Consider the following 27,994-nt stretch of genomic DNA (forward strand, 5'->3'; position numbering starts at 1 on the left):
TGACATGATGATAGCTGCCTGTGCACATACGCACCTGTTTCTGAATGATGTCGCTCTGGCTGGCTGCGTTGAGAGCTAGCTCTCTCTTCGCTTCTGCTGCTTGTCTCTTCTTCTGCTGCTGCTGCTCTCTGAGCTGCTGGATCCTCTGCAGTTGCTCCTGGACAGATGCTGCCTGGATGGTAACCACATTTCCAATCTGTGCAGAAAGCACAGTTTAGGGATCAACTTGTGCATTGATCAGAGTTGGATATGTGTAATTTTAATAGACAAAAGTTTCATTTTGGTGAACTTTGGTGAACATTACTCAAAGGCAGAAGAAAAAGGGCTTGGGTTGTTTTCATTTGTTAGTATAAGTTATGTCGTCTAGATGCTCCAATTTATATGACATATTTGGTGTCATCAAAACATTTTCCAGATTTCTTTCGTTTTTAGCAAGGTCTTATGATGGTCTTATACGCTAGGGACTAGTACAGCAAGATAGAGGCAATACCTGTCCTCCCTGAGCTGAGGTGGTCCCACTCTGTTGTATCTGGATAGGAAGCTGCAGTTTGATGTGCTGTGGCAGAGAGCCTCCACCCTGCTGGGCCTGCAGCTGAGCCAACACCTGAAGCAAATTCACAAATTTAAAAAACTGTTACGTTTATTCAGAGGGTGAGATCATGCTGTCATCAGCTGAAAAACTAAAAACTTAAAAACTTAAAAGCGCACGGAACATCTTGTGCTGGATGCTGTGTAGCTCAACCCGAGCAAGTTGCAGTGTGGCTAAAACTGGCAAGGTTATTGATTGTAAGGAAGTTTGACTGGAATGAGTGACGTTGATGTTTACTGCTCTGTGCCAGTCAATAGGTGTGTTTACATGCACATGAAAAAAAAAACAATTATTGCCTTAATCGGTCTATAACAGGAGAACTTAAGTGCACGTAAACACTTTATTTTGATTAAAATCGGTGTTCTCATGATCCGATTAAGACACCCTGATAATGTGTTTGGAATTCGATATTCTCCGACATGTATACAGTAGTCACAGTTTTCAAGTGGATAATGCGTGTGCGTATGCTCCACAACCACTGCACTGGTGAGTGACCCCGCAAAAAAAACATCCAAGAAAGCCGGTCGCAGAAGAAGAAGGTAAACGGAGCTGCTAGAAGAACCATCTGAGGGATAGCGTGCATCTTATCTGCACCAGAAGTAGCAAAAACATTATGTGCGAGATTAAAAAATGTAGTATTATCCCTATGGTTGTTGTTTGAAATGCTGGTCTGCCGCATGAACGACTCTAGTTTATTATATGACATAATAGGTCAACCAGAAAATGGGACGTATTAACGTGGTATTAACCGGCTGAAAAGACACATATCGCCACCTAGTGTGGAGGAGGAGAACATGTCATTCGATTTTCTTGCATTGCATGTAAACTGGGACTGCATTCAAAAAGTCGAATTTCGAGCATAGCTCGATTAAGCTCTGCATGTAAACGCACTGACTAAGTTTCCCTGGTAATCATACCTGTACCTGTTGCTGCAGTCCAGACACACTGATGAGCTGGGGCGTCTGCTGCACCTGCAGCTGGGTGGTTCCTCCCTGTGTTTTAACCTGCAGTGAGGTGGGAGACTGGATGGGCATATGGGCCTGCGTCTGAGGGGGCAACTGGCCCTGAGGGGTGGCCGATGAAGGGGTGCTGGTAGTGGCCAACGGCGTCGTTCCTGCTTGGACAGGTGCTGCGGCCTGCTGTGCAGGCTGGGCTGGGGTTTTGGTGGTGGAGTTGGGCTGACTGGGGACAGATGTGGCTAGAAACAGAAGAGAGAGGCAGAGAGAGAGGTTCAAAGATGGTCAAAACAATGCCAATATGACAGACACTGCAGACAGACACCCTAAAACTGCTTTAGAAGAAGCTTAACTTAAAGAAAATTTTATCGTATCAAATACAAAACAGAGTATCTGTGCTTGCTTTGTCGGCCTCTAAAACGACATAAATCTCATTTGTCACAACATTCTTTGGGTTTAACTTTTTCTCTCTTTTTTGATTTTCTTATTTATTTTCTGACGGCTCCAATTTGGTGGGGATCTGGATAGAAAGCCCTAACATCCATATTGGTTAAATGATTCATGCTGGTTTCTCATCATACCTGTGCTTGATGTGGGGGTGGCAGCTGATGCCAAGGGGGTGAAGAGGAAGCGCTGCACCTGGCCGTTAGGTAGTGCTGCCTGCATGAGCTGCTGGCCAGGTCCTGGAATGACGGTCACCCCGTGAGGTATGACCTGCAGCTGGCCGGCCGTCTGACCTTGACCCTGGACCATCACCGTCAGAGCCTGTTGTGTACCACCAGCAGCCTGTCGATCCACACTAGACCCAGCCTGCTGCTTCTGTGGGAGGCGGAGCAGAGGGAAAAGCTTGTGAATCACATTTTACAGTTCAGTCTAATCCAAAATAAATTGCCCGTGGAGAGAAATGTTGACTGTATCCCATAATCTAAAGCATGGAGGCATTTTAGTAATCCCCTTTTCCCCCCTCAAAACCCCAAGCTTCATTACGAGTTGTTGGAATTTTTTAAGCTGTCAAACTTACTACATCCTGTGTAAACAAATAAGTACCATTCAACACCATCTACACTTATTGATCTAGAAAGAAGTCAGTTTGTTTGGTTTAAGGGACTTAACAACACACATAGCTCGTTTTTGTACATCTGTCGATTATTGGCTCTTATTGCTCCAACAGTCAGTCGGACAGAGAAAGTCACAGCAGCATCTGGAATTAGGCTATTTATAATTCATAAATCAGTTGATGAGGACACACACTTCCTTGTTTCTGGGGCCAGTATTGTCGGGATTTAAAGGTGACATTTCCTCCCTGGGTCTCTGGAGCCCGTTAAATGAACTAATTTTACATTGGGCTAACTAAACTTGACATGCGAAAGAACAGAGTCATAAAAAAACTTAATCTTAGCAGTTAAGAAGTAGCTAAATATTAGAGAAAGTTTCTGACCTTGCAATACTAAGTAACAAAGTACATTCTTGAGTTTCTCCCACACAAACCTGTGCGAGTTGGGTGAGCTGTGCCACGGTGAGTTTAACCTGGCCTTGTCCCTGTACCCGTGGGGTGCCGGGCGGTGTTTGGCCTGCTGCATTGGGGCTGGACACTCCCTGGCCTGTGACCGTGGCAACGGGGCTGGCAGCGGATACTGCCGTGGAAACTGCCTGGCCACGAATGATCTGTGCCACAACTTGCTGTCCACCCTGACCTGGAGAAGAACAATGTGAGAGTTTAACAACCAGGTAATTTACATGTAGTCAAAGACTTTTGTCAAAGACATTTCTGTTGGGAAAGGTGTAACATTAAATCAATTTCACTTGCCATGTATATACTGTACATAAACACATACAAGTCATTTGTCTCTACATTTTCAGCTTCCGGGTAAACACACCCAGAGCAGTGGGTTTGTTTAAAGCCTTTTAAACACAGTACATTACCTTGCTGGACCACGAGGGGGGTTCGGAGTATCGTCTTCCCCATTGTTCCTGTCTGCTGGATTGGGGTTCGGATCACTGTCATTCCTGGACGGATCTGACCACCACTTGCCAGAACCTAGGAGATATTTTTGTGAGGACACTGCTAGTTATTTATCTCACAGTCAGCAGTGCTTTCTGAGCTGTCAAAGATCCGGGTTTGCTCCTGCTCGATGCGCAACTACAGAATTTGATTATAAAATTACAATTTCAAAATGAATTTATTAACCGTGCACAATTATGTGAACACTATAATGACAGAGAATAATCAAAGAAAAAAAAACACCTAAATCTACAGACTACAACTGAGACTTTGTACCTGCTGCTGAGAGCCGGGCGTGTTAGGCCTGATGTTGAGTGTGGTAGTGCGGGGCTGGAATGTGGTGTAGGTCTGGGCACCGCCCGCTGTACTGGACGGGATGATACCCAGCACCTTCTGTTGAACCACACCTGCACAGAGAAGAAGAGTGTGTGAGCGTCAGAAATAAGAGGAGGGCAGCATTTAGACAATTTAAAGTTGAAGAGAAAGGGAAGGAGCAACCCTGAGGAATAGGCTATGTTAGATGTTTAGATTATGCAAGGATGTGTGCTGGCTCAACCTTTTACTACAACAAATACATCTATAAAATATTTCCTTGGCAGGTAGCAGCATTAAAAATGCTTCAACATACCTAATACAATTACAGAAGTGAGCGTAGTTACATGTGTGCATGCTACAAGAGAGCAGTTGTACAGAAGTCCAGCATTAACACAACACATTATTTGTGAGTTGTCTCTTTGCTAGAGCGCCAGCTTTTGATCACAACATTTGCAAATATTAGTTGAGCAGGTAAACAAAATCTTCAAACAGTCACTGAAAGCTTAGTTGGGTTTCCCCCAACATACCCGAAACCCCTCATAAATTATGCATGAATTCACATCCTACTTCTTAAAAGTTAATCTGTCAAAGGGAGCGTTTCATATTTGTTCACCAGCTTCTCTGCCTTCATGAGCTCACGTGAAGCTGATGGTAGAAATGGAAACCATGAGAGTGTGTCTCTCTTTCCTTCTTGCTGCGGTTTTTCAGCCGCAACTGAGCAGGTAAACCTATACATCAAGGGTTTCCCTCTTCAAACACGGACGCTAAGCCCGGTCGTAAGACTTGGGAGTTGCTGCTCTGGTCGCACACATCAAACACGCTTCTCTATGGACTGGCTGTTTGGAGAGGTCGAGGAGTTGGGACTCCGGTGAGTGGAGAGGTACACGTTTACTCAAAAAGACGGAGGGAAAAAAGGAAAAATGGAATCCTACTATAGAGGGCTACCTGTCTGGGAAGCAGACCTCAGGGTAAACTTGTTTTCCTGCCTAACTTCCTTAAGCCCTTCCAAAACAAACAGGGCACCCAACAGTCATGCTGGATAAATACACATGTCCATTAAATGGTTACACTCTACCTGAACTTAGTTTCTCCTTCACGGCAACTTCAAAAGAAAGAAAAATCAGTTTCTTTGTATTCTGGGCGAATATCATTCTCTTCATCTGGTGATTGCAGTGTTTATATAGGCAGGTCTTTATGAAATTATGCTTTTGCTGTATTTTACTTTCAATTTGTATAGTTTTAATCATTGCATGAGTCAAGATAAAGATTTTTTTTAGGCGTTTCTTTTTCTCCAAGTATCTATTAACTTAGCAGGAAGAACAGAAATGACTGTGAAGACGTTTAAAAAAAAAATAGGTACAGTTCTTAATTATTTTTTTTACTGAAGCTAAATTTTGCATGAAATGACACATTTACATGTGAAAAATCCAGAGAGTGTAAACAACAAGCTGTACCAGGTTTTGTTAATGCTGAATATGACCTACATGAGAGCTGTCAACAGCTTTAATGAACCATGACAACATGGCCAGACCGCCTCACTGAGATTTGAACAACATCCATCAACCAGTAATTTGACAGGACCACAGACAGGCCTGGAGGTGCTGAGAACAAGCCATCGTCTCATCCACGGTGTCAATATTGACATTTCAAAAAGTTGAAAAGCACCTAAGTTAAGATAGTACAATTCCGAATCCGCAGACTACACAAGTCCACCATCCCAAAAACCCTCCCACCAAAATAACAGCCTCCTAATAGATTACCATGCCGACAGGACACAAGCAGACACGGTGTGGCACACCAAACTAAGCTGCTGACTCATTAAGTTGGAACACAGTGGGCACCACAATGGGGCTTGAGCAGGCCAGACTGCTACTGTACAAATTGAGGAATGGACTGGTTTGATACTGATCAGGACACTGACGTCCAGCTGAATAACCTTAGTGTCAGTTTGGAGTTGTGTTTCCAACCGATGTTAGATTGTTACAATGTTTCATCACTTAAGATAGCTCTTTGCTGCTTTCCAAATCTAGTGGTGACAATAAAACCAAACTTTTATAGTGAAATTATAGTGAAATTTCTGTAAGTACATAAGCAGCCACGTTTATGCATAAAATAACGACTTTAGCCACGTTATTTTAATTCAACTGATTCTTACATTTAGACAGACTTGCGCCAATTAACGAAACACAATTTTTAAACGTACTGGCGTTTTGGAAATTAATAAATGTCTCCCATTGTACTTGGCTAACTGGCAGTGACAATCACAAACAAAAGCAATGTCTAATTTGCAGAGTTGAAAATATGTGGGTGTGTGGTGACTGGTGCTGACAGTTAAAATGAATGAGACGAGCTCAGTCCTTGTAGAGTGCCCTGTGTGTGTGTGTGTGTGTGTGGTGGGCATCTTATTAATGGGCCACATCTAATTTGACACATTTTAAATGTCTCAGGTGTAGGTCTGAGGTGGAGAAATGAAAATAAAAGTACATGCATCCTGAAATGGTTATGGAAGGAAAGATGACACTGAATAAATTTAACTTGCGCCCTCCTTGAACCTCTAAGGTGTGAATTACTAAAACCAGCTGTACCTCCTTGTGAAGTTGGCACGTTGACCGTGACGATCTTGCTGTTGGCGGGCAGCGGGAGCTTGGTGGTCACAACCTTTCCACCGACTGAAGTTCCTGTAATCTGGAAAGTGTGTCCACCAGATGTAGCCACGGTGGTCTCTGTGCCCGCTCCTAATGAAGCGTACAATCAGACAAGTATTGTTACAACTGGAAATTATAAATAACCTCACCTCTAAACAAAACATTGATAATCCTAACTATGTGAATTGTAGTTAAAAAAAAACTAAAGTAAGAATGTCTTGTTGAGTAATAAGTATTTAAGCATAAAAATAAACACGGCATCAGGAGTTGAGCTGTCATGTACCTTGTGTGCTCTGCCCCTGCTTGACCCAGGTGGCGAATGACTGCTGGAAGTTCTTGTTCTGCTGGAATGTAACGGGGTTGCCCATCTTGGTGGACAGCACCACCTTGGTGTTCGGCGTGCCCTGGCCTGACAGCGAACCAACTATGACTTTGGGCGTGGTAGCGGGCGTTACGGGAGTCCCTGTTAGGGAAGCCGTCACTGAGCCTGTTTTCTGCTCAAGACGTTTCTGAGAGGGTAAATAATTTGGTCAGCATATCAATAAAAAAACAAAACACTAATGCATTCATGATTAATATTATGAGATGATGCGTTGATAATTTATCAGACCTGAATTTAGTTATTAAAGTAACAATTAATGGCTGTCAGCTGTTGTCTTGTCACTTACTTGCATGTTCTAATACCAATGACTGAGTACTGTACTATTACACAGGATTGTTATCCTCCCATAAAAGATAGAAGCTTTCTTAAGCTAACAAAAATAATGGCTTATAATTTTGTTAACTATTACCACATATGGCAGCTGTATCAAACCACGCTCACCTTGGCCTGCTCTGCTGCCTGTGCCTTCTCTTTCTCCACCCTGTAAAGTGAAAACAAAGAACTCATCATACAAACAGGACATAAAGAACATTCAATAAATACAAAATAGAATTTAGAACAATAGATCATTCTAGTCATTTAAATCCCACACATTTTAGAAACGATTCAGTATATGTTGTTATTATTTAGTATGACAGTGGACGTCTGACATGCCACGATACACGTTCATAAACTTTTCTGTCAGAATCTTTGATCCTCTGACCTTTCTGAGAAGGCTCTAATCTCCCAGAGGTCCAGCTCCTCTTCAGCCACCCAGGTCTCAATCACCACTGGGCCCGTCTGCTTGGCAGGCTCAGGCTTTTTGGGGCGCAAGGCACTCGATCGCAGACCCTTCCTCTGAGGCGTGTGGGTTTCTGGGATGTTGGACACGTAAGAAGATGAATAACTATAGAAACAGATGACTGACTGACTTGTCTCTGTCAGTTTTACTGAAAGTCTAGTAAAAGGAGTAGAAGCACATTTACCTTTAGGAGTCTCAGGCACTCCAAGAGGACAGATGATTTTGCGGATGCAGTACTCGGAGCGAATGCCGTAGGGTCCCACATCACGGCGCTTAATGATCTCGGTGGTGGTTATTTCAGTGTCTGATGTCTCTGTAGCAATGAGTGGGGATAGGGCTGGGTTTGTATGGTGGTGAGGACGAGAGCCCGAAAAGATGGAGGAAAGGCACTCCAACATAAAAACAGTGACACCCAAATCATTCTGAAGGTAATATATTTTTTAAATATAATCTTTTTTTGTTTTGGGGCCTAAAATGAGGGCATAAACAAATACAAAAAGATACAAAAGGCAGAGAAGCTAAGTTGATATATTTTTGAGATGCATGGTGCGTTGATTTTCTACAACATACAGTAGGTTGATGGCGACTATATATTAAGATTAATAGCAAGAATTTATCTGACTATATCATAACTTTAGTACCCAAACTCAATATTGAAGCTATAGTTGCTACTTTATGTCCAACTACCTAACAGAGCATTCAACGTTTGTTCCCCTTTTCACCCAGAATGAAGGACATTGGTATTTGTCATCTTGGAAGAGTAGATGGTCTACCTGTACGTGTGGTGCCAACAGCAGCGGACGGTTTGACCGCCATGTCATCCCATCTCAGGCAGGCCCACAGGAGCCTCAACATAAGGCTCACTCCAGCAAGAGACTTCACCGTCTGCAGTCGATACCTGGAACAGCCACAGATTTATTTATTAGTCCTAAGTTAATGCAACTAAATGTTTCCATGACTCCATGATATGTCTGTTTTCTGTGCATTCTGCTGTAAATACATCTCTGTACAGGAATATAAACAGGAATGGGAACAGTTCTACAACCGCAGGCTATGGTTTCCCCACTGTCGTAATGACTTGTTCAAAAAACACATTGCAGAACGATCATGAAACAGGAAGAGATGGAGTAAAAACAGACTGGTTGCTGGCAATTCTGCTTTCCCTTCATGAACATTTCCATGAAAAAAGAAAATAGAATGGCTTCATTGTTAATAAATTATTCTCAACGCTAACTGGTTGTGGGACTGATATAATCGCTGTCCAACTACAGTTTTAATTCATACAGATCAAAGTACTTGTGCATAATTCATTCGGACCTTTTAAATGTTATAAATAAGCTGGGCACAACAGTGTTCTCAGTGTGGAATTAGACGACAGGACATTATCCACTGATGAATCATTTCCTAAAGAAGAGTTATTGCTTCCTTTCACCATTATAGCTCCAACTGCAATTCTGACAATAAACTTGACCATTAGGACATAATGATTTGAAACATCTTGAACATGTTAAACAACACAATCGTCACAAGGCTAAGTGTGTGTATAGGGTTTGGTAGATATTTCATTTCCCATGTGTAACCACAGGCGGAAAAACACGCCAGGGTTACAGGGCTTGGTCAGTGCACAAAGTGAACATCGTGACACCTCTCCAACCACCAGATGATTCATGTCTGCTTCAGAACTCTGAGGTCTGGACAAAATAGCCAAAGGTCCAAGTGTGACACCAGACTTGGAGCTACAGCGTCTCTCGGGACCAAAGCCATGGATGACAGGGTAGGAGAAAACATAAGGAACAATAACTCAATCGGACGATAACAAAGCCAGAAGGTTTAAAGTTGAAAGAAGAAGGAATATTAAGTTAGATATTTTATTAGAACTTAATGTTTGTTGAAAACATCACAAAAGTTCTTTTAGAACTCATTCATTTTCTGTAAGCGCTTGCCCTTTGGAGGGTCACGAAGGGGCTGGAGTCCATCTATCAGATCTATCTCATGGGTAACGCAGAGATACAGACAACCATTCACACCCAAACCTACTGCCAATTTAGAATCACCAATTAACCCGACAAGCATGTCTTTGGACGGAGGCCAGTGTATCCATGTTCATAGTTGTTCACTCTATGAACACAGAGAAAAGGGATGCACATTGGAGGCTGGGTGGATTCCTCAGATTTTTTCCATCTGCACAAAGCAACCTATGTGACACCTCCAACTACTACTACAACTACTGCTCATATTCAACATAGTGGCCTCATAGACAGAGAACAGTGAGTAAGACATGTGTTACAAATATAAACCTTGACAAACTTACCGCCAGGTGATGCCAAATGTGGGCCTTGGTGAAGGATATGGCCAGATATCCGATGCTGGCTTTGCATTGTAACTGAATATGGAAACCTCGCGGAATCCACCTCGTCTTGCCAGCACCTTCAAGTCATCATGAGGCAGTACAAAAATACTCTTCCGGTTGCTTTTGGTGACAAACTTGCGGTAAGAAGGCAGGGCTGTATCCGAGCGCATCTTCTTGGTGCGGGAGAATTTGAGGAGGCGAACACGGCCCTTTGTTGATGTAGAATCCTCCTGGCTCACAGCAACAGATGACACTGAGATTCTACCATTGGTGTCAGTTGTCGCCTCGCTGATAGAGGCTGAGAGTGTCGTTTTCTGTTCTTGGGTTACTATTTCACTCTGGCTATCTTCTGACTGACCATCAAGCCCAGAGGAACAGATTTTGGTCACAGTTGTTTTGGTCATGGTGGTAAGGGTAGACACTGCGCTGCTTTCTGTCGTTGACGCGGCAGGCACTGTCAATTCTCCAGATGGTTTTGATGGCCTTTCGGCTATCTTCACCTCAGTGGAAACTACTGTTGTGGTGGAGGTTGTGGTTACTTGAGTGACAATGGTCCTGAGTGGTTCCTTTGTCCCACTGTTGCTATGCTCCTCAGTAAAGTCGTCACTTAGACTGGACTCTTCCGCTGAAGGTATAGGAGATGGGGGCATTCTTATGATTTTGACCTTTGCACTGGGTTTGGTCTCCACAGACTGAAAAGCTGAAGTGCTATTGTGCTGGACACACTGAGTATTACCTCCAAGTGTGTCTACGTTGTTTGCTAGCCTTGTAATCTTCACTGGAGGTTTGTAATCCTGATCCAATACTGATACCTTGCTCTCTACCATTACTTTAGAAACAATACTTGGTTCGTTTGACCTGGCATCCACTGTATTGTTTACAGGAGCAAAATCTCCGTTTACTAAAGGCTTTTGCTGACTGCCATCTTTCAGTGAAGCAACCAGCCCTTGCTCTTCAACTTTACCAATGGTATTCACCTTTGACTGGGACCTGTTGGTGACCTCACCATTATTTGAGCTTATTACAGAGTTAGTCAATAGGCTTTCACTCCCCAAGCCATCATTACCATTTACCTGAGGGAGAGGAGAAACTGGCTCGGGAGTGCTATCACCTAAGGTTCTACCATGTCCAATGCCTTGCATATTTTCTTGGTTCTCCTTTGGCCCCATGCCATTTTCCTCTGTGCCTGAATGCACTGAGCTTAATGTCTGCGGATTTTGCTGATTAGGTTTAGCAGATGTGTCTTGACTGCTATTTTGGTCAGGAACGTTTGGAAATGTCCTTATAGAGTCTAACTTCAAATTGGGTACCCGAGACCCTGTATTGTCAATACTTGCAGTCTTAGTAACATCTGATGCAACACAGACTGTTTGTTGCTCTAAAGAGCGGTGAATTCCACTAGCTGTTGTTTCTTGACCATCAGGCAGTTTGACACCCTCTTGTCCTGAACTTTCAGAACTAGCTTCTTTTGGCCCCATAGTCCTTTCCATGAAATTTTCCTCCAGTTCTTGGGGCATGGAGGTGGTTTGGTTTTGAGGTGAATCGTCACCTGTACCTGTACTGCAACTGTCTTTGGGTGTGGAGTCTGAAACAGGGGAAGGTAGAGGATTGACAATCTTTTCTGTAGTTTTAGAAAGTTCAGCATGACTCTCCCCTTCTACTTCTTGTCTTTCAACTTCTCCAGTCTCTGGAGTTTGTGTTAGGGAAGATTTCTCTTCCACTTTCACAGCTTCACCAAGTGTGAGCCGTGACTGAGTAAGAGTATGGGGCTTGAGCGGAGACCGTGGCCGGACTGGAGTGCTAATAGCAAGGGCTGAAGTAGACGTAACTGGTGTAGGAACCTGGGGCTTGGAGGCAGACACCTGCTGTCTTTGTTTCTCTTCAATAATGTGCTGTTTCACTCTGCGCTCCAGCAGGCAGTCCAGCTTGGATGATTTTACTTTCTTCTTGTAAGCAATGCGGGTGAGGAAGCCTTTGCTGACATCAACTACATCGTAGTTAAATGGTCGTACAAGGCCTTCTGTAGGCTCCTCTTTCAAGGAAGCTTTATCCTCATGAACAACGGACCCTGAAGAAAAAAAATTAGACATTAATTTACACAGATCTGAACCTTTAATTAATATTTCTAACAATTAACAACATTATCCTTACAGTGTCTTTCAATCAAGTTAAAAAAAAGACTGGGATGTATAAATAGTGTTCATGTGAATGTGTTATTGACAAGTCAAGATTGTACATGCAGGTGAATACAATGTTAGACACTAAGTTGCACTCGGCCATACTTTGTCCATCATCTGATGGTGAATCTGAGGGATCCACCTCCATCTTTGCAGGTGATTCATCCATTGGCAATTCAACTGACTTCCTCTTTTCTTTTTTGTCGTGCCCTTCTTTAGTTTCTTCTGGCATCACCTCATTGGACTCTGACTCTTCCATAGCCACCAGATGATCAGACACTGGCTTGGGAAGGCTACAGGAGGAGTCTTCATCTTTTGCATCAGTGCTTAAGGCAGCAGCTTCCTGAGATTCTAGTGTGACTACACTGGGCCGTCGACTCAAATCCAGAAGAGTACATTTCTTGCCAAGTTTAGAATCTTGAGGAAACAAAATGAGAGCAGGAAATTATTTTCCAGGTCAGTTTGTTGACAACATTAATATGCCAATATGGATGGTGTAGCAGCACCATCCATCAATTACTGAACCTTTGGAAGTGTTGTAGCAGGATAACAACAAAGATGACATCAATTGTATTTTTGGACTGGTTATTTTAAAGATTGTTAAGACAACTGAACAAGATAAAAAACATCATTTTAACGCAGGTCCACATGCACAATAATTCCAAACATCTAAAATCAATACATAAAGATCTCAAAGTCTCTTGTTCCAGACCTTCAAGTTCTTTGCGGTAGTTGGCATTGGTGTTGCCAGGAAGCCTAGGGACAAACCGCTGCACATAAGTCTTACTGATCCAACTCCAACCCCCATACCCTGTAACACGATACTCCTCTCCTTTCTGCTTCCACACCTTTGCATAAAACAAGAACGTAGACAAAGAATCAAGGAATGAGTAAAAGAGTGATCAAAAATAAAAGAGAGAGAGAAAAACATGGCGGTGATGTGACCATACACAGAGCTTAAAAGTTTAGAAGTTATTCCCATACTGATAACTAATAGCTTAAGGAAATGACTCAGGGCAGAGCTCAACACACTGCATCAAAGAGCCCTTGATGGTCCCTCATGCATGTACACACAATATACACATAAGTGTTTCCCACAACAGTGACTTTCCAGACATGTAAGATTCAATGTAGGCTTCCCCTATTATCAGTGTGTGTCATGCTATAGTTAGCAGTACAAATGAAGACTCACTTATGGAGCATCTAAACATGGCTGCTGGGTATGAGCCGCTATCACTGACAGCTCACTGTCTGATTCAATTCCAATTTTAGCCAATTAAGCTTTAGTCATTGTGACCAGTAGTAAACACAACTGCACATTAAAGTTGATCCAAGCTGATCTGATATTCAAAGTGGATGTATAATAGCATTAATCTTGTTCCAGGAGTTGGAACGGTGGAATTTCCCAACAAGTGTGTGACCTACCTGGTGCTTAATTGGAAAGGTGTATTTGACCCATGTGGCCTGTTGCATCGTCTCCTCATCTTCTAGTTTCTTCTCCCTCTTCTTCACTTTCTCCTTTTCCTCACGCTCCATGGATGTCATGCGGTTTAACCTGAAAATGTTGTTAAATTTGACTGCAGCTCTTAAATCCTTACATGTGTAAATACATTCTACAGATTTTTTATTTTTTTTATATTAAGAGTCAATAATAAACAATTGTGTGACTTATTGAGCAATGTAAACAAGGTTCAGAGCCCTGATCAAAAATGAGAAGATGATAGTTGCTTTTGGAACAGTTCCATGAAACATTTACATACACGCATGTCATGTAAGTTGCTGAAAAGCCGCTCCTTGACTTAAGTAGATGCTCATAGTTCAAGCAAACATTCAGCTCTGAACCTTGTGAAGTAATGGACAATCCTTTCTTTACAGAGGCCTTTTGGTGCTGAAATAGGAGGCAGAGGTGGGTGGTGCAGGTTGCAGACCTGGAGTCTAAATATTATGCCTCACAGCTAGGGTGGGCCTTTTGATCTGATCGGTTGTGCCTGCTAAACTGGGTGCACATGTGTACATGTTTTCTGAAGTATTTGAATGTTAACTTAAAACATTTAAAATTCATTTTTGGGAGGGAATGATTTCAGTTTGTAAATCAGCAGCTTCATAAACACATACAGAAATGTACGTACACAGCTAGTATAATAAAACACACAAATAATAAAGTATGGTATTTCTTTACCTGGTATGCCCCAGAGAGTCCTTCCAGACAGGCAGCATAGCCACAGGTTTGATGGCACACTCCAGGATGGCCAGGGCCAGGGCAAACTCTCTGGCCTTACTGCACATCTGAACAGCTTTGATCCAATTGGTTCTACAAAACAAACAAAAGATATTAAACATATTTCAACCTCTCTCTTTACTCTGGGAGCTCCCCCATTTAGGTTATGTTTGGTTTTATGTGCACAGTCTGAAATGCTTTTACTTTAAGTAAAAATGGCACATTTCTGAACCTTTCTTTTATTTCTCCACAAAACCAGAAAAAAATACTTTTAACTTCACTGAAAACATAAGTACTAAAACCAATTCACATTTTGTGTGGCTAAAACAAAACAGATAAAAAGCTTCACCTAACTATATTACCATAACCTCTATATACATATTCTCTGCCCTGTTCTCTACCTGTGTGAGGCCCAGTTTGGATGCATGAATGGTGCTGGAACGTTGTTCTCCAGCTGGATGATGGTGAGTCTCAGTGTGGAAATGGTCAGAACCTTAGAGCCGTGAATAGACCCATTCCATTTAAATTCTCCTGCTGGTGTCATGCAGAACTTGTGTGAGAGGTGTCGTCTCTTGTCATGATCCTGACGAAAAACAAATGAATGGATTTTAGTCAGATACTGCTTCATATGAGAGTTGAAGTCTATCCTGAGTGCGACACAAACAGAGATCTCCCATCCATTCAATTCAACTCTAATAGCTTTGCAGTAATGACAGAAACCCTTCAAGTGACATGGGTAAATTTTCTATTTACTACTTGCCTCTCTGTGCTGGTGCTTGTTGAGGGCCAGGGCATTGGAGGTGTACTGGTTATGATAGACACGGTACTTTCCCTCCTGGCCAAGCTTGAAGTATTGGCTGAGGGTCCCCTTCATCACAACCTCCTTGCTGCGAGTGCTGACACGGGTAATGTCACCTTGTGCATTTACTACCAGGACCTATAAAGAGGGAATCAAAACATAAGTATTCATTGCAATGAGTTGCAAGGTTTCCCCATTACTGACACGCAAATCAGCTGTAAGCTGTAATTATGCTTCTACTTTATAATCATGCAACTAAATGTTGTTCCTTTGGGAGACAATTTAGTTAGGAACGATGTTGAGGAGTCAGAAGATACATTGACAGAGGTTCCTTTAGGCCCATAACATGGGCCTATAGATTAGGAATATACTTGCCTAGTTTGGATGCCTGTGTTGGGAACTGTATCCACACTTTTCATACACAGCAAAATTTGTTTTCATCACTGCTTCTCACCTCCTTGCCCTCCTTGAAGCCCTTATTGGCTTCATGAACAGCAGCTGCAACCTGTTGGTTTTTCATCTGGCTCAGCTTGCTGTCTGGGTTCCTCAGCCGGGTCACCATGCGAGTTGCCGAGGACTTCTTATTGCCCACACCTGCCGTCTCACCATTGGTCGAGTCTTTACCATCCCCTGCAAATGCAAAGTTCAGTTCGGTCAAAGACAGAGGAAACCATGATGTTATGACACTACAACAAATCAGACATAACATGTCTAGCATGAGGCGCTGTTTTGTCAGACCTGCTTCATCAAAGCTGGCCAGAGAGGACTGGGAGGATTTGTCAGCCAAGTCTGGGGGTTCGGGACCCCTGGGAGGGACACCAGCGCCTGTGCTGCTGTTGCTGTTCTCCTCGATGGGTTGGGAGGACTGACTTAGGTTGGGGACACCGTCTCCACTGACAGGGACAGAATCCGATGATGGGAGTTCTGCTACACAAACAGAAAATCATAAACACCACTGACCCTTAGATAAAAAAAAAACAACTTGTTTTCGGACATCTTCCAATGATTATATTAGCCTAAAAAAATCTATGGGTTAATGCAGCCTGAAATTACTGAAAAATAATCATTCATTCAAAGCAGTCACTGACCAATCCATAGGAGGATGTGCACAGGTAAAGCTCAGTTTTAGTGAAGCCTGAAACTTTCCTTTGACAGTTATGATTGTTATGCTGTGGCTCCCTCTGCTGATAAGTCATGCGTAATGCATGTAGCAATTAACCAGTTCAAGTGGAAGTCTCTCAAACACAACAAGCTACAGTTTAGACACGGCTTGTGCACACCTGGCAGCAACATTTATTGGTGAAGCTCTGTCATAATAGGTGTGCCCACCTTCTCTGAACAATTTATTTCACAAAGACAGGGCCTCAACAGAACAACATCTAATCAAGAGCACAGATTACAAGCAAGAAGGCGAAGAAAAGGTGTTTTCAAGAGTTATTGCACCAGGCAATGTGAAAGCTGTCCCCAGTAGTTTGAGGCTTGGTTCTAGTAACGCCGACTGTAGCGACAATGCCATCAACTCGATGCAATCAGCCTTGAAGCTCTTCAGAGAAGAGAGTGTGAGGAATTAAGAGTTGAAGTGCAGAATGGCTAGAAGGGTTCCAAGGCTGAAGTCAAAATTCAAGAAATAGCAATTGGATAATTGAACACAAAAGTCAGCAAATGGAATGAGAGTTACATGCAAAAGGCAGGCTGGGTATGGTTAAGAGAAACACTAAAGCACTCGGGGGTTTATGTCGGAATGAACAAGGCACCGGTGATGTCGAGAGATTCATCACTCAGACTCGCGAAGCTGCAGACTGCGGCAATGGGAAAAACCCGAAACGAAGCTTAATGAGGGCAATGTCACTCTTGTATACCTCCTGTGGTGTTAGAGACCTCCATATGGGAACATCCCTCTGTCTGTGCCTCTACACAGGAGGCCGGGGGCTTTACAGCCTCAGTGGCCGGACTAGAGCTCATATTGGTGGTTTGTGTTGGAGAAGAAGTTGGTGGAAGTACAGGCCCGTCTGAGATGCTACTGCCCTCTTGGTCAGTGGGCGGAGTTTCACCGACTACAGATGAACAGCAGCAATATCGTAAATACTGTGGATTTTGCATAAGTAATGCATACTGCATAGGCAACTTGTAAACAATGGAAAAGAAAAGTAAATGTGTTAGCATCCCTCAAAATTGAAAGTACTACTTGAAAGTAGACAAAGAGAAACCAATCAAATCAATGAAACAAAAATGTATTTCAAAGTGTAGAAAATTCTGAGGACCGCAAATACTTCTAGCACAGTATAATCACATGCATTGTCTGTAGTTGAAAAAAACTGCACATATTACAATTGAAGATGTATGTTAACTGAAAGGGAAATACAAAATGTACTCTTAATTTACTCAGGTCAATATATTTGTGGGATTTTCCTGCTGTACATCCAAATAGATTTATGTAAAAGTCTGTTTATTACAAACCATATCAATTAAGATGTGTGCATTGTGAACATAAAATTTGCTGCTCGATTGTTGAAGTTGCCCACAAGTCAAAATTGATTCTTCAGTCAATACTTAATTACACCATTGTGATTATTTTCTCAAGGCTCAAAAGCAGAATAGTATGTACATACGGAGTGCCAGAAAAACAGTCCTTGTTTTATTTCATCCACAGCTACATATCGGATCATTTTGGGACGTGTATGTGTCATTATCACCTCTTATTTTGACGGCATCCTTTTTGGCCTTTTCTTCTTTAGTCTGCTGCTCTTCCTCTTCCTTTGTCAGATCTTGTGTTTGCCCCTCCTGTTGTCCCTCATCCATCAACTTGGCCTCTTCATCTTCCTTTTCAACCTCCACCTCTTTCTTCTCTTTCTCCAGCCGTGCTTTCTGGGCCTCTTCGGCAGCCCGTCTTTTCACCTCCTCCAGCTCCTCCTCCTTCTTAGCCCGCAATCGCTCCAAGATCTCCTCTGGATGAAAAGAACAAGAGGTAAGCAAAGGAAACGGAATATCTGTGAGAACAAAACAAATTAAGGATTGAGACAAGAAACAAGGCCAAGAAGAAGGGAAAGGCTCAGAGATTTCATGATAATCACACTCAGGGGAGTCGTAAAGGGCATAACACACACACAAAAACATGATAAAAAGTATTCCACTGCGACATGTTATGCAATGTTTGTCCAAGCAGGCGTATTTATCAGACTGGGAAAGACTATGAAAGAAAGATGCTGAGATCGGGCATCTAAGATGAAGCACCGAACCCTCTAACCTTTAATTTAACATTGCTACTCAGTGATAGACCATATCTGGAATCTGCAATGAAAACATCCAAACATCAATTTCAAACCTAAGCAATAGTGTCAGACAGTGCAAGCCTTGTGGTATCATTGATTACTTGATCCAATTACAGACCAACAAGACATGTTTTGGCGGCAAATCATGTCCTGCTGGAACTTGTTATCTGAGCCCAAAGCTAGGAGACACAGATTTGCCTTCCAACCGACTCCTTGTTTCAACAAAACGTTTACAACTTTCTTTTGATAATTTGCCTTTATGATGTCTACATGATCATTTCTGTTGTCTGGGATGAATCACTCCCGTGTCAGGTCAACAGACTGTGGTACTAATATAGGACGGAAGACGGTGAAGTCCTTTACGAGAGTGTCTATTACAATCTATTACAGATTAACTTAACTAAGCAATGTAAAACCTCTGTCTGCTTTGATTTAATTTGAACTCAGCGTAACTATGTGTATATGGATATATAAAAGCTTTGACGGAAGTTTCTGCAGCCGAGTTGTTTTTATTCAGTACATTAAGTCTCAAGTTATGTATGTATGTGTGTTATGTTGGGCATCAAAAGATGTTTGACATCTATGTTCACTCTGCCTGAACCTGAAGGTATTTCTTTTAGTAAAAATATAGTCACCTGCGTTTTAGTTAAACTCATCTTACTGTTTCTTTTCCTTGCTTATATAAGTCTGAATATTCGGGACATTACAGAATGATTTAGAAACACAGATCTAATCAGGTATTATAGTAGCACAGAAGCAATAACATATATTCACATTCAGTGAAGTAACACTATTAACAGTGAGCGTAACGTTCATTTCAGTCTTATGGATTAACCGTGTTAATAAATACCACATAAACAAACCAAAACATACTTCAAGTGCCATCAGGAGGTGCTAATTAAAAGGAATAGTTTGTTTTCCAGCACTGTCAGGTGCTCTTTTGAGCAATTAATATCTTAGTAGGTAGTTGTGATAAATGTGTGGTGTATCTTGCCGAGTTAGCGAATACTTTGCTCTAGCAAAATACTTTGCGCTCTAGCAAAATCCACATGAAAATATCTGTTGGCAGTTAGAATACGGTTATCAAAAGCTTTATTTTTTCTTTCAAGTGGCACACTATTTTCTGTGTTGTCTACTTCCTGGGGGTAAAAAGAAAAGATAAGTCTGTTGTCAAAGTGAACCTCTACACAGCAGATGCTTGTTCCAAGAGCTATTCTCCATTTAAGCTGTTGCATCAAATTTTGTCAGTACGTATTAGAACACTGTTTAAAGTGCAACGGCATTTCCCTAAGTGTAATTATAATAAACCTCTACTCCACAGTCAAGTTGAGCCAAGCCGAGTTCTATCTGTGTACACGTGTCTGTTCAGGCCCATATAATACGTGTAATGAAGGCTTTGACGGTATTCACAAAAAGTAATTTGGCATTATAATGTCACGGTGATCTGTGCCTTTGATTACTTGGATATAGAATGCCATTGCTTCATTTTATTTGTGAAACTTTGTTGTTATTAGCTGATCATTTCTTGAATTGAGCACAAGATTTTGTGGTGTTTTTAAGGCAGAAGTCATCTTTGACCACCAAACTCTAGTTCTGAGAAGGACGGATGTACAAATGGACAACCATAATGCCTCTGGTCACAGATGTTCGTGCTGTTGAGGCACAAAAACACAAAGGGCATAGTGGATGCCCTACAGACAGAACGGAAAGGATGAGGGACTGAAGGGAAGCTCCAGTGTTGGACATGGGCCAGACAGGGACCCGAGTAAGGTTACATAATAGCTGGGTTTATTCCTATGGCCAAGCCATCTATGACTGGGTGGCATTCATGAGGACTGGCGAGAAGGCAGGCAGAGGAATGAGGAAGGAGAGACGAGAAAGAGGGAAAAATTAACTTGGACCCAAGGAGATCCTTCTCCTCCTTTCCGCCATGACTAAAGTCAGTGAAGCTGAGATTATCTCAGAGGCCTATTCTCTAGGTCTACTTTTAAAAAGGAGAATAAATGACAAGCTCTTTACCATTGGCCGCTGTGAGGAAGCACTTGTTGCTGCCTCGGGCCTTGTTGGTTAGGTCCTCAGTGCTGTCCATATGCATGTGCACCTCATCCCTTATCTCCTCAAGGGCTGCATACAGGTCCGCCTCCCAGTACTCCTTATCCAAGCAGTCTATCAGCTCAGCTAGTTGAACCTGGGGAGGATAAAGTATAGGAACCGTTCAATAAATCAAATATATTAAATATCAGTGGCTCAATATTATGACCGTAAATTATAATTTCCATCTACCTTGGTGCTGTAGTACCAGATGGCTTTGTCCTCCTGCTCACCGTCCTCCTCACTGTAGGGAAGACACAACGAAAGAGATATGGGGCAATAATTTTGGCAAAAATTAAGAAAGGCAAATATTCAATTACAAATTCAGTTGGGCCAGATTTTAAAGTTAAGAAAGCGGGCCAGACATTTTAGGAGCCCAGTAAGCAGCTGTGACTTCGAATTTCGAACCAGTACACATCCATGAAAAACTTTTTGTCTAATATTAAAGGATTAACTTATCTTTTCACTTAAAAATAAAAATAAAATAAATAGAATGAATTGTTTCCGGTTATATCTAACAGGACACATTACAAAGTGCATTTAGCTAAATAAACAACCTTTAGTAATCCGCCGCAGTTGTAGCAAATTAAACACATAGTTATGGCGTTTGAATGTGATGGTAAAATAAGTAACTATTTATCAGTCCAGACATGAAATTTATGGTTTTCATTATTCATGACTTGGTCCATCCAGAGGAGATCTTAGACTTGGTATCATGGCACTATGCCTGTTATCAACTCTAGCAAAGCTTCAAAACAATGCAGCGAATTGCACTCAAGGCCCTCTGCATTTCTTCAGTTCAATCCAGTTCAGGTGGGCTGGACACACACTGGACCACTCAGGGACTGGTCCTGGACCACATGTGGCCCGTGGCCTGCTAACTGAATAGGGCTGCTCTACATGTTTGCTTTCTCTATGGTGCCATCCTGCAAAACATAGTTAAATATTGTGTTCCATTTTCCTTCACCAATTACCAAGAGAGACACATTACAGTAGTGTTACAGTGCATGAACCCTCTTTAGCAGAGAGGAAGAGGTCAGTGGTGCAAAACTGTGCCACAACGGTGTCAGGAAATAGATATGGTAAGATGAGTCATCTGATCAAGTGGGTGAGCGCACCAGGAGGCAGGTCCAGGCCTGAACACTTGACCCAAACAGTGAGGGGGGTGGTCGTTCTGTTTTGATGCAGGATTTTTATCTGCTAACGAAAGGTTTGCTGTAAATCACTAGAAAGTTCATCTGAGTGATCATTTTTATCCTACACAGAAACATTTGTGTCCTTATGATTGTCATCCCTACGAGAAAGAAAAAAAAATCCACTGGGTAGTAGTAAAAATTTGTAAAAATGTTGTTCGGTGGCTGCAAGGTCCAGAGGCTTTGCAATCAATGCACACTGAAGTTGTTCTGATATATTGTAGCACATTTATCATCCTAGTGCCACAGATTTAAATAGATAGAGTACAACTGGACACATTCATAGCCCCAGCAGATTCAACTACAAATACAGCTGGGGTCTGTGAAGTAAACACAGTCACAGCTTTGCCCATGACAGGCAGACGTAGAAGCCACAGCTGAGTGCACCACTGGCAGTGGGCTTTAAAAGAACATCCTTTTACAATAGGTAACAAATAATAAACACGTCCTTGCTCCTGTCTGCATGATATGAAAAGAATTCATAGAGTTCCACCTAAATATATAATGTGAATGAGCCATACATTAACCACACACAATAGTGTACATGGTATCATGGTTGCAGATTTTACCTACAAGAACCACTCATTATTAATTCTATGGTTAGCCTGATAATCACCTCACTGTATCGTTACTTTTTTTATTTCTCTAAATAAATAAATAGCTTTTCAATCAGGGCTAGGGACTATGAAGCCGAGGCCATGTAACAGTAATGTCTATTCAGCATCCTTGAAAGACTTCAGTAAACCATGTGTGCATACATATGTATTTTCTGTTCACGCGGCCACTAAGCAACTCAACACCTGCACATGGACAGTTTAAGGAGCAGGAAGAAGCAGAAAAACAAGAGAGCAATGACTCCCCTCGAGATACCATCAGTATGCTCCACTCTTAAGTTATGGCTGTTGAGGTGATCCTTGCTCCTTTATGATTTAAGCTGCCGAGATGTCTGATGCTGCTGACCAAGTACACTCACAGGCTGCAACTGCTCAATACTGATATAAGCTGCTAAGGTATGGGACCAATACTGCTGAGGAAGAACACTAAGGGGGAAGCATTTCTTTGCTTGGCTTTTTTAATCTATGCACACAGATCTGTAGTCATGTGAAACAGCTCACTACCTTTGTAACCTGCTTTTCAAAAACGGTTCGGATGAATGCAAGTCATAACCAGCGCTTATGATCTTCACAGAGACCTGAGCTAAGCTGAGCTTGATCATCACCCGAGTCTGGAGTCCTGATCATTCATTAACATTAATTTAAATTCAGTGTGAATTTAAATTAATGTAACTGACTTTTAGGAACATTAACAACATAATACAACATGATGGAACAGAACATAATAACTCTGTGGTTAAACTATGATATGTAATCAACTACAAGTGTTAATATGAATCTAAGTGACTTCTGACAATAATCTTTAGTGAATGCGGGGGATTAAATGTACGTGGAATGTGTTCAACACAGCATGGCTCTCATATAGTATAGGGTCATTATTAACAATAATTTAACAAGAAGGCTAGAACATCCATAAAGCCAACAAGACGAAACGGCACGGAGCTTTGGGCAGTATGTAGTGTATACCAGGACATAAATCTTTCTGTTGCCAGCCTATAGATAAGCAGCTTTGGACTAAATAGCTTTGAAACACACTGCTCTCACAATCAAAGACTCAATGTCTAAAAAAAAAAATCAGGAAATCTGACAATTGTGGGAGTTGGATTTGTGGTGGTATTGTACTGTAACCATGCTACAATGCTGACATGGACTCAAATAAATGCTCAAATAAACGAAGTAACTCACGCAATTGACTCCTAACAAAGCATAACACTGTGAACTTACACAACAATACGGCGATTCAGGAACCAGTATTTACGGTTGTGTCGGTCATAGCCAACTGGTAGTTGACGAATAAATGGTCTGCTCTTCTGCACCTCGGGAATACAGTCCGCCACACCGGGCACCTTGTGTGCCACGCACACCTCACACTGCCACTCATCCTCTGGCACTTCCTGCAGTGGTGGCTTCACACACTCCAGATGGTAAACAGCTGAACATGTCTCACAGCAGAGCAGATCACCAAGACGATGGCACACCCTGCAGTGGTCGTCGTAGGCAACCACTCCTTCTGACATAAGCTCCTCACGGGCAATGTTGGTTGCCAAGAACTGGTCCACCAAAAACTGAAGAACTTTAATTTTGCTCTCCAATGGTTCATAGGGGTAATCCTCACACTCCTGGAAAGGCAAAATGTGCCGGTACTCTGGGTCACTCTCGCAATATGCGCGCACCACCTCTGGCCAAGTCATACCATCCACAAAATAGAGAGTGGAATTAACGGAGTCCTTCACGTCAGCGGGACCAAATGTGGTGTTGGAAGTGTCCTCCTCTCTGAGAATAGCTTTAAGAAGGGAGATGTGGGTCTCTGCCAGCAGTGTGCACTGTTCCAGGCTAGCCAAGGCTGCACAGAAATCCTCAAATCGGAACGGGGAAAGCCGCAACACTGTGCCAAAGTTGCGGAGGACCTCATAGACGGCAGACACATTGAGGAGCTGTGAGGTAGGAACCAGGAGGTCCTCGGAAGTCTTGGGAAGCTCCAAGGGAGGAATGTCCTTTGCCTCAAGAATGGGAGAGCTCGGTCGCAGAGCTCGACTCCTTCTCCGGCCTGCAACAAGTAAAAAGAAACAGTGAGGAAATGGAGACAAATGTAGTATCCACAACAAAGCAAAAAATATGTATGTAAAAACCACTACAAATTTTGCAAGCTCTTTGTCTATGATTATAATAAATGCAGTGCACACACTAAGCTTGGAAGAGAAAACAAAAGCTCCCACAGAACAAAAAAAAAAACAAATTTCAACAACATGTCCACTCAAAACAACAATGTGAATTTTTAATGAAAGTCAAAAAATACACCAAACTGGGCTGAACAATACTTTATGTTTACCATGGCAGAACTTATTAGCATGGTTGTTGTCTCATTGACTATACTCTTTGATCAGCGCACTTTGATTGTTCCACAGAGATCTCCACATCCTGTTCATAATCAAAACAATGTGGTTCAATAACAGCATACCAATGGGATGTGCCACCATGTCGCTTAAAAATATTAAAAAGGACAAGTGAAACATCTAATTTTACGAAATTGCAGGCTAGTGCTAATGTGAACTGAGGTATTTGCAACTCAGTGTGACACTGTCAGTGACATTATAAAAGGTAGACAGGAACATTCTTGTCCCAGGATAAACAAGCTAAACACTGGAATATGGTTTCTAAACTCGTCTTTGTTTTCTGCTGGTGATATCGCAGCATATGCCCGTATACCTGTATAATAGCAGGTCATTTATTTATGAATGCAGTAATGTTTTCTCATGTGAAATGAACTGACCTTTCTGCCTGATTTGAAAGGGTCAGTTGCAGCCCTACGGTTTGGCCTCGTTTCCCTCACTGCTGATCAATGTCAAATTATAGACCCTATAATCACCGTTACTGATACTATTTAAGCCGCCTCGCACAGGACACACTAACTTTCCCTTGATTGCAGACATTTTATAACATCATCGTATAATGTCAGCTGACAAATCATCTTTTCATAAGGAGACAAAATAAGCAAATAAGATACCCACACTATCTGTGTGAGTATAGGATTTTTCTGTGATTGTAAGGGCTGTTGTAAATGCTGAAGAACTGGATGCCTTTTAATGTTTATCAGATATGTTTGAAGTTGAAAAAAAAATGTGACGGGAGTAGTGCAGCAGACGTGACTGTTGAAAAGTTCTGAAAAAGTTTATGGATCCGGAGTTGTCAACACCAGCATAAAACACAAGGGCACTGACAATGTGTGAATATACATTGAAATCATCATGAAGTCTGTCCTTGAGCATTAGTGGAAGCTCTTGCACACTAGGCTGCACAATGCTGCCACATCTTCAGTAAAAACATACAGACTGGTCACTGGAAGTTCAGAGGCAATACACTACCAGTCAAAAGCTTCTAATTGAATTAAATAAGAAGGTTTGTCCAAACTTCTGACTGGTAGTGTGTGTGTTTAAACTCTAGGCAACTTAAACTGCATGAAAGGGTGAGAAAAATTTAAAAAATTTTAATTACAGTCAAAAATGACAATTCTCGCCATTAAACACTGATCTTTGAAAAAAAAGTGCATCCACAATAAAAGGTCAATGGCCTTGACACCGCAACAGACTGACACAGTTTGATCATCTTTAAGGCTATTTTTCTAATCCTGTCCACAATTACTTCCAGTAGTAGCAGAGGTCCTGGCCTTCCAACGCATTGCGTTACATAACATAACATATGTGTCACCGGATTTTTTCAGACACTACTTTATTAACATACCAGTCCATAACTGGGGACATAATGGATTTAATTTCCTCACCTGATAAATGTAAGAGTGGTTACTATGGCAACGGTGCACTCCGTAATGATGTGGTGTTTGCAACAAGTGCAAAAAAAAAGTGCGCTTCTCTTCAAAACACATGTCTGTCAAAGTCATTTAACAGCATTACGCAACTAAAAAATACCCCATGAAACAGGTGTAAAATTTATTCAGAATTAATACTTGTGTATTAAAATCGTACTATTGTTTTCTAATTTGTAATACTTTGGTTACGTGTATTAGTTTTAAAAAACAGTACCAGTAGAAATGTTAATCCGTTTCCACGTGTAAACAATGGTAATAAATTACGTGTTATGGTGCAGCGTAGTTTATAGTGAGGTTACTGGCCATAAGAAATATAGAATGAATGAAATTCATGGAAAGTAGTTAACACAGTTAATAAAGCCACTTTTAACGGTCCGCATGAAAACAAATTAAATGCAGCGTGTGTCAAAAAGCTACGCACATAAAAAACACGAAAACGTTTTCTTGCAAAATGACAACATAAATGTGCTGATCCGACAAAAATCAAAAACACGAAAGCCGGTTAAAGCGTGGAGCAGATCTGCAGCCAGCGACCAGCAGAGCACACGGTAAACAAAGGCCTGTTTCTGAGTGCAAGCTCCATTTTGAACAATGCGGCTTGGTTTTTGTACTGAGATAAAAATACAGTTCGTAACGCAAACCTGCTTTGCTCAAGTGCGTGCACTTGCAAACCAACGTACCTGGGGTGCTACCGAGCGTGCTGTGGCTTCTAAAACTACTCTCGGTACAGTAGCTGGCATCATCATCCTCTGGTAGTTCCTCTAGATAGTCAGAGTCGTTTCCAAAGGCCTCCTCTTCTTCGAGATCGGATGAAGGGTTGTCGTTCAGGAGTTCATCTTCGTCTGACCGGTAGCTTAAATTATCCTCCTCCTCGTCGCTGTTATCGTCGTAGACCACCTTGGTTTGTGGCCGCCTCACTCCGCCTCTACTGCCGCGGCCGCCTCTAGACCCCCTGCCTCTCCCTCTACCTCCTCTGCCCCGCGATGCCGCGGCTGCCGCCGTGGTAGAGGTTCCAACTTTCCTGCGGCCCCGGGACGAATGAAAGTTCTCTCGGCCGGATATTTCTGTGTCCACCTCCATAGAGCCAGTGCCACAAACAACTCCACCTCCCCCTCGTCCTCGACCTCGTCCTCTACCTCTTCCCCGTCCACGCATCCCTCTACTCCTGCCGCCCCGCGAGCCGCGGACTGGCCCGGGTGAACCTTCCCGCATCACGGCTGCTAGTTTAGGCGGCCTTCCTCTTCTCCCCCTCATTGTAGGAGAGAGTCTCTTCTGTTCCGCTTCAATCTCGGTGCTGGAATGAGCCACGCACAACGGAGAAAAACGGGGAAGAAAAAAACAACAGATACGGTGACGGTCGCCGATTGGTCCCCACCAAGCCCCGGCCTCAATTTCAGGGCGGAAAGCTCAAACTGAATGGCCGGTGTCCCGCTCTGGGTCGCCTGCAGACGCCATTTTTCTTCTCGGCTCTCCCTCCGTTGAAAACACAGCAGGCCCCAGAGCTGCGTCAAGTTAAACTCAGACAGCAGGTGTTGGAACTGAAATAAAGCGCTCCTTCCTTCAAAGTAAAAGTGTCTTAAATTAAAAAACAAACAAAAAAAACAATCAAACCATAGAAGCCATAAAAGCGCCGAAAACAATTACTATTAGTGTTCAGTGGCAGTTTATGTCAAGCGTAAACGAGCTCCACATTATTTCTTTCCAACGAATTCACTACACCAGATCCGGAAGTTTTACTAATGTTGTCTAACTTGACGCAAACAGGCCTAAGTGGATGTAAGGTCACGTGA

At 42.4% G+C, this 27,994-nt stretch overlaps 1 protein-coding gene across 7 annotated transcripts in view; it reads right to left on the bottom strand.

The window, feature by feature from the left end:
- The window catches only part of LOC125003514 (nucleosome-remodeling factor subunit BPTF-like), a 41,234-nt gene extending 13,538 nt beyond the window's left edge, over window positions 1-27,696 (bottom strand). For 2 of the 7 annotated variants that reach the window (XM_047577490.1, XM_047577494.1), the window contains exons 1-28: window positions 26,885-27,696; window positions 23,606-24,428; window positions 20,767-20,818; window positions 20,503-20,671; window positions 17,908-18,159; window positions 17,074-17,268; window positions 15,953-16,141; window positions 15,669-15,844; window positions 15,176-15,352; window positions 14,817-14,998; window positions 14,377-14,508; window positions 13,623-13,752; window positions 12,910-13,045; window positions 12,303-12,614; window positions 9,982-12,088; window positions 8,444-8,568; window positions 7,855-8,007; window positions 7,593-7,743; window positions 7,331-7,370; window positions 6,791-7,016; window positions 6,448-6,597; window positions 3,824-3,954; window positions 3,469-3,583; window positions 3,034-3,239; window positions 2,127-2,364; window positions 1,507-1,787; window positions 491-604; window positions 35-196 (exon numbers count right to left, since the gene is read on the bottom strand). In XM_047577490.1, coding sequence (XP_047433446.1) covers window positions 35-196; window positions 491-604; window positions 1,507-1,787; window positions 2,127-2,364; window positions 3,034-3,239; window positions 3,469-3,583; window positions 3,824-3,954; window positions 6,448-6,597; window positions 6,791-7,016; window positions 7,331-7,370; window positions 7,593-7,743; window positions 7,855-8,007; window positions 8,444-8,568; window positions 9,982-12,088; window positions 12,303-12,614; window positions 12,910-13,045; window positions 13,623-13,752; window positions 14,377-14,508; window positions 14,817-14,998; window positions 15,176-15,352; window positions 15,669-15,844; window positions 15,953-16,141; window positions 17,074-17,268; window positions 17,908-18,159; window positions 20,503-20,671; window positions 20,767-20,818; window positions 23,606-24,428; window positions 26,885-27,458 — 7,698 coding nt within the window. In that variant the 5' untranslated portion in view covers window positions 27,459-27,696. The remainder of the gene's footprint in view (window positions 1-34; window positions 197-490; window positions 605-1,506; window positions 1,788-2,126; window positions 2,365-3,033; window positions 3,240-3,468; window positions 3,584-3,823; window positions 3,955-6,447; window positions 6,598-6,790; window positions 7,017-7,330; window positions 7,371-7,592; window positions 7,744-7,854; window positions 8,008-8,443; window positions 8,569-9,981; window positions 12,089-12,302; window positions 12,615-12,909; window positions 13,046-13,622; window positions 13,753-14,376; window positions 14,509-14,816; window positions 14,999-15,175; window positions 15,353-15,668; window positions 15,845-15,952; window positions 16,142-17,073; window positions 17,269-17,907; window positions 18,160-20,502; window positions 20,672-20,766; window positions 20,819-23,605; window positions 24,429-26,884) is intronic. The other 5 variants (XM_047577491.1, XM_047577493.1, XM_047577492.1 and 2 more) reach the window with 5 other exon arrangements.
- Window positions 27,697-27,994: the final 298 nt, after the last annotated feature.

This window comes from Mugil cephalus, chromosome 2, assembly GCF_022458985.1.
Source record: "Mugil cephalus isolate CIBA_MC_2020 chromosome 2, CIBA_Mcephalus_1.1, whole genome shotgun sequence".
NCBI lineage: Eukaryota > Metazoa > Chordata > Actinopteri > Mugiliformes > Mugilidae > Mugil > Mugil cephalus.